Genomic DNA, 6,286 nt, shown 5'->3' with positions numbered 1-6,286 from the left:
CCTGGAAGGGCCAGGTCAGGGGACTCAGATATCCTCTCGACACCCCCAGCCGTGTCCCCCAAATAGCCTCAGTACTGAGTCCCGTCCTGGGAGCAGAATTCAGGAGGCAGGGAGGGCTGAGAGGCTGGTGGGAATTGAAAGGTGCCCAGTGACTAGGTACATCCTAACTTCATTCCTCTGGGCGGTCTCGTGTTTTTCCCCATCGGAAATGAAGCAACTACTCATACTCTAGCCAGCTGTGTGCTCTGCCACATTATTTCTGTTCCCAAGTTTTGTGTTTTTCGAAGGTCTGTTCAACAAACTAGATAGGGAGTTCACATGGGGGCCATAGAGGGGAGTTGTTAAGAACACAAACCCCGGAACCAGACTGAGTGACTTAATCTCTCTGAGCCTTAGTTTCCCTGCCTGCAAAATGAGGATGATAATGATTTGTGCCTAACTGAGCTTTTATGAGAATTAAATGAGTTGACATATGTTAGCGCTTAGAACAGTTCACAGTGCATAGTAAGAGACCAAGAAACCCTGGCTTCCTTCCCTGGTGCTACTGGGGAGGGGGGTGAAGATAGAGTGCATAAAGAGAAAAGACAGAAAGCTCGACCCAAACGGAAGGAAGTAAGCAGGTAGTGAGCTAGAAGGGCAGCCGTGGCAGGCAGGCCTCCTCCCCCGCAGATGCTGCCTCCTGAACGTTGCTTAAACAGATCTGCAGTGGGATTGGAGGGGCAGTTAACGAAACCCTAGACTGACTTAAAGGGCGAAAGGAACATGCCTTGCCTTGTCCTCTTCGGCCACCAGGTGGCAATAGCACGCGGGTCTGCTGCTTGTTTTGCCTCTGAGGACCCACCGGGGCCTGGCTCACACGCAGGCCACACGAACATGCCATCTGCTGGCCACACCTAAGCGTGTGTCTGGGCTTGCTTCTGTCAGACACCAGTGCAGGACGCGGTTGGGAGACGCACCCGAGGTCTTCCTGCCCCTGCCAAATGTTCTCCAGAGCCAGACACTCTGTCTGTCTCCACACACCCTCCCCCAACTCAATGCTTGGAATCCCAGAGGCTCAGGGAAAGGTGAAAGTGTAGGCAGCTGTCACTGCGATATAGGTGAATGTGTTAAATGAACCTTAAGATCAGCTATAAAAAGAAGAAAGCCCCGGGGTGGGGGCCTGGCCCAGGAACAGGGGAAGGGCCTTTTAGTGCCTCAGAAGGGGGCCTATCAGCATGTAAACCTGGGGGGGCGGGGCACGAGCTGGAACTCACTCCCTTGGCCCAGTTGCTTGACTTCCTTAAGTCAGGGCCTGGCCTCCAAGGAGGAAAAGTCCTCTCAAAACTCATAAGGAATTGGGCTGGTGCTGGCATTTCCAAGAATCGAAGGCTGTGAGAAAAGGGAGACCCCCTAGTTAATCTGTTAAATGAATCTTTTGTCATTCATTTAACAAACACCCCCCCCCATCTTGCACTCAAATATTTTTTCAATAAATGAATAGAACTCTCCACCACATACAAATCACAACACTAGGCACTGCAGAGGTTTATAAATCCTGGCGCCAGCCCTCAAGTCTAGTAGGGGTAAGAAGAGGAGAACACCAACAATTCTAAAGACGTAAGGCAGAACATAACAAGGTGCTCAGGCATCTTCTGCCTGAGGCAATCAGCAAACCTGAACACCAGGGTACCCACCCGAGGGCCCCCTCATCCCATAAGTACAGCAGACAAGATGCTGAATTCCTAGGAGTATCCATTCTCTCGCCAGGAAAGGACATGCACGTTTAGAATATAAATAATAATTTACCAAGACCCTGGTTTGATAGCCTCACATACTGTGAATTAAACTCTACTTAGGGCTTCCCCGGTGGCGCAGTGGTTGAGAGTCTGCCTGCCGATGCAGGGGACACAGGTTCATGCCCCGGTCCGGGAAGATCCCACATGCCGTGGAGTGGCTGGGCCCGTGAGCCATGGCCGCTGAGCCTGTGCGTCCGGAGCCTGTGCTCCACAATGGGAGAGGCCACAGCACTGAGAGGCCCGCGTACCGCAAAAAAATAAGTAAATAAACTCTACTTAAGTTGATCTGGACCTTCTAATAACATATGAAGCCTGGAAATGCCTAGAAAAAGGCAGCCTGTTCCCATCGAATGCCAACAAGGGGGCTAGTCATAGCCTGATTAGCTGGAATCTCAAGGGCCTAAGGCCTATTCAGACCCCTGCCTGGGAAGCCCATCCTGGCTCCCTCATTGGAATTACACAGGAGTTTACTCTAAATTTGTTAGACATTGGAGCAGGATTTACTTCCACATGTATTCAGAATATAAAAATATACTCATTTTATTTTAGAAAAATGCAGACCAATGGAGTAAGCTCATCATAAACTGGCCTGTTAGGAGTCATAGAATCCACAGGAAACAAGTTCTGGAGACCAGATGCCTGCCTCTGCCTCTCCAAACAGGCCTGAGTCCAGCAGAGGATGTTATTCAGGAGGACTGCTCCTTGGAGAGCACGGAGGTTAGCTACAGAGGCCATTCACATGTAAATGTCCATCGAACCAAAGCCTGGGATGAAAATCAAACTCTGTGGAGCTAGACACAAGAATGGGGGTGGATGAGGACAAACCACTTTCGAGCATTTCTTATTTCCTGTTTAACTTCACCACTGGGAGGCAACCTCTTTTTCCTATCTTGTTTCAACTGAGAGTTTGATTCCCCTCCAGCTCAACCCGAATCCACCCTATCTCCCATGGTCTCTACTCCTGGGGCACCAGCCATGGTGGCAGCTCTTCCTTCTGTCCCTGGGCCAGAATCTGCTGGAGTCAGGCCTGCCTCCAAGGAGAGAGCTTGGGAAGCTGAATACAGAGGTGAGTCCAGGCAGTGACTATAGTAGTTTGCTACTGAATTCTTGCTTGCTGTCCTGATCTCTTTACCTAAAGAGACAGAAGAAGGAACTGCTTTAAATAGCCCTTCTTTCACAAGCCCATTTGTCACCAGCTGAGTTCAAGTTCAGGAAGAAATGGGACTCCCTGCCCCTCCAGGCTCCCCTTGTCATCCCCATCAAGGGAGAAAGAGACAGCATCTCAACCTGTCTTACCTGGTAGGTCCTGGGACTGCAACTTTCCTGGGGGGCTGCAGATTGCTGCGACCGGCACCAGGGATGGGAAGATTTGGTCGCTGAGAAACAGAAACTTGATGGGTGTTAACGAAAGACATGAGTTAGCAGAAGGTTCAAGTGACCTTCTCAAAAAGAAATACTGGATGAAGGTAGAGTGAGTTTGGGATTAGTGCCTTTCTTCCCACCCAAGATAAAAAACATATGGTATTTGAAAACTGAGGCTCAAACTCTGCCCAGGCCCACATTCTCTCCTTAACTCAGCCTTCCCATCTTCAAACAGAGCTGTAATGAGGGTGGAGAAAGTCACTGCTACCAACTCTGGGAGGGTGCGTTCATGCTGGGCAGGGGTAGGTATTCTTCCTCCTGATTTCTTATCCTTATGGCCATTCTTCTCACCTCTGTGCCCTGCGGCACTTGGTCTTGGAAGTCCTTTCCGAGCTGGCAGGGAATCTGGAGGAAGGGCACCTTTGCTGGATGGTACACTCCGGCTGGTGAGTGGCATCCTGCTGGCAGGCCTGGGAATGGCCGACGGAACAGGCAGTCGACTGGAAGGTTTAGCAGCTGCTCCCTGTGGCCGAGACAGGCGCTGAGAGTTGCTGGTAGAAGGCTGTGGAGCCAAGACTGGTCTGACAGAGGTAGGTGGGCCTGGTGGAGAGAAGCAGAGGAATTTTAGGGTCAGCTCCGCATCCTCCCTCCTCCCACTCACCCACAGCTTTGCTGCCCAGGTCTTCTCACTTGCTGTTGCTCTCCCACTGGGCCCGGCTTTCCCCCGGACTGGAGGAGTTGATCGGGCAAGAGGAGAAGATGCTGGGCTTTTGGATGCAGGGAACAGATTGCAAGTGGGCGACTCCTGAAGCACAAAGAGGGGAAAAAAAGGACTAGAATGGAAAAAGAATCTGTTCTGCTGGCTGATTAAGGGACAGAGGTGGAGAGCTGCCTAGATCCCAGTGAGGAAGAGCAGAAGTTAGCTGCCAACATCATCATCATCATCACCAATGCCATTTATTGAGAGCGGACCATAAGCATTATAGAGCTCACGCACAGACGCGGTGGTAAGTGCTTTGCTTATGGTACCTCGTTTAATTCCAACAGTCCTATGAGGTAGAATTTGACTATCTCTATTTTACCAACAAGGAAACTGCTCTATGCCTGCACTGAGTCAGGCACAGTGTCGGGGGCACACATCTAACCCAAACCCTCTACACTCACCCTCTTCATGCCGGAGGGCCTCTTTCCAGATGTTGCTCGAAGAGCCCTGACTGACACCTTCCTATCGCTGCTCCGGAGTCGGGGTGTCAGGCTGCTTGGGGAGGGAGTGCTCCGAGACAAAGAGCTCACGGTGGGCAGCAGGTCTCGGACAGGACTGTCCTTGAGCACAAAGGTCTCCCGCCGAGGGCTGGGCTTCACCCTTCGAGGCCCCGGGCCCTCACCGGTGTTCTCCCGCTCCTGCAGGGCACACTGTTCCAGATGAGCTGCCAGCCGGTTGGCTTCACTGAGGATTTCTTCCAGCTTCTCTGGGCTGAGGGGGCCTAAACTGAGCCTCAGACTCTGGGGGGCGGGGGCCACTGCATTTGGGTCACTTCGATGGGAGAGACCTCGTCGGAGGGGTTTCTCCGGAGTCACCGACACTGCTGTATCTTCTTCCTCTCGACTGAGAAAGAAAACAAATCAGGCACCATGCCCACATGGAAGAGAGCAGGAGACTACAAGGGAGACTGGGCAAAACCCCCACTACAGAGCTAGGAACACAACCCCAAACCCTGATACCCGTGCTGGCTGTGAGATCTAAGTGATGAGACAGCCAGTTCTAGGAGGCCTTCAGCACTTACTGACATTGGGAATTATGCCAGGATGTACATGAAGCAAATCCACTTACCCTTCTTCTTAACACCCTGAAATCTCGTTCCAGCTTATCCCTTCTCCCCTTCCCCAGTAGTGTCATAGGGGGCGAAGTCAACCAGCCACCCAGAAGCCCCAGTGCACCCAATCTTGCTAAATTACCAATCCAGACCTAAGGCCAATAATTCAGCAGTAAGGTGTTAGAGACAACCATTGTTGGAAGAAGGTAAGTAGGATAAAGAGTCTACTACCTGTCAGATGGTGACAGCCCCCCAAAGTCCAAGGTCTCATCTGCTATAAACTTTACATCTGTAGGGCAGGAGAGAAGGAATGCCAGCCTTTGGTCCCTAACACGGCTCTCAATCACAGGGCCTCATTCTTCCCTCCAGCGTTTCCTTACCTTCTTCTAAATCTTCCATGTTCCAGCCAGCAGGAGCAAAAGTCAGCTTAGACCCCGGAGCTGGAGAGAAAATATACCTTTCCTCAGGTCTCCATCCTGCCCAAGGCCTCCCAGCTAGACTCGGTAAAAGCCAGGGGCTGGGAGTCACTATGGAGGTAAAGCAGGCGTCCCAGCAGCAGCACCTGCCCCTGTAACTGAGGTACTCTTACCTCCGGAGCAAGTGCCGACAGATGCCCCATCCTCCCATCTCCTTCCGCACATTGGCCCCCGCCCCACTGCGACCCGACCTCTTCTCGCTGGGGCGGTCTACGCGCCCCATCCTCCTCCCCAACATCACCCTCCGGGTTCTTCCTCTCCCCAAGCCACCTTTCTACTCCCCGCGGCACCACGCCCACACCACACCTCCACGCCACCCTCAGTTTTCACTTTCCGACTCGCCTCACCTCCCGCGGAAGGTGTTTTCCTCCTACAACCTTGTCCAGGGAACCCGCTCCGAGGGGGCGGGGCTCCTTTCGAATCTCTCAGGCCCCACCCACTCCTACCACACGCGCTCAATGATTGGTGAAGGCCAGCATCCTCCGCCCTTGTGGGGCGGGGCGGTGGAGGGGTAGCTGGCCGGAAGTCCGCAGGTGGGGGCCGAGTGGAAAGCCGTTCCAAGAAGGGCTTCATTTGGAGGGCTGAGGCGAGGAGGCCGCGAGCGCGCTTGCTTGCCCGGAAGACCTTGTTCGGCTTCCCTCCCGGAGCCGGGCCTGCGAGGGGCGGGACCTCGCGGCGACGAGCGAGGGAACGGGCCAATGAGTGAGAGTTTCGCGACCTGCCGTCCCCCTCTTCTCCGCCCCCTCCTTCTCGTGCGGGGCAGAGCTGAGCTTTGACGCCCTTTGCGGCGGTCGGCCCTAGAACTAACGCTCTGCCTGAGGAAATTCGTTTTATTGGGCTCACTCGGCTCACTCCATTC

The 6,286-nt window shown here is 53.3% G+C and overlaps 1 protein-coding gene across 5 annotated transcripts; it reads right to left on the bottom strand.

Annotated features, from left to right (window-relative positions):
* Positions 1–2,290: 2,290 nt before the first annotated feature.
* On the bottom strand, positions 2,291–6,204 carry PSRC1 (proline and serine rich coiled-coil 1). Of its 5 annotated transcripts, none has more exons than XM_012534179.3 (8): positions 5,775–6,204; positions 5,332–5,391; positions 5,183–5,240; positions 4,302–4,743; positions 3,828–3,942; positions 3,489–3,737; positions 3,072–3,165; positions 2,291–2,907 (listed from the first exon to the last, which is right to left on the bottom strand). In XM_012534179.3, exons 1-8 carry the CDS (start codon positions 5,998–6,000, stop codon positions 2,904–2,906), a joined length of 1,248 nt encoding a protein of 415 aa, XP_012389633.3. In that variant the 5' UTR covers positions 6,001–6,204; the 3' UTR covers positions 2,291–2,903. The 5 variants fall into 5 exon arrangements, with proteins under 5 accessions (XP_012389633.3, XP_033290513.2, XP_033290500.2 ...); XM_033434622.2 differs by having other exon boundaries at positions 2,291–2,566; XM_033434609.2 differs by lacking the exon at positions 3,828–3,942.
* Positions 6,205–6,286: the final 82 nt, after the last annotated feature.

Source organism: Orcinus orca, chromosome 1 (assembly GCF_937001465.1).
Source record: "Orcinus orca chromosome 1, mOrcOrc1.1, whole genome shotgun sequence".
In the NCBI taxonomy this organism is placed as follows: Eukaryota; Metazoa; Chordata; class Mammalia; order Artiodactyla; family Delphinidae; genus Orcinus; species Orcinus orca.
This window is presented reverse-complemented; position numbering and strand designations above follow the sequence as displayed.

Excerpts from the sequence above, each read along its gene's own strand:
- PSRC1 (XM_033434609.2), bottom strand. The coding sequence starts at position 6,000 with ATGAAGCCCTTCTTGGAACGGCTTTCCACTCGGCCCCCACCTGCGGAC. Across the intron at positions 5,392-5,774 it reads GAAAACACCTTCCGCGGGAG|CTCCGGGGTCTAAGCTGACT; the intron begins GTGAGGCGAGTC and ends TTTTCTCTCCAG. Across the intron at positions 2,908-3,071 it reads GCAGTCCCAGGACCTACCAG|GTAAAGAGATCAGGACAGCA; the intron begins GTAAGACAGGTT and ends CTGTCTCTTTAG.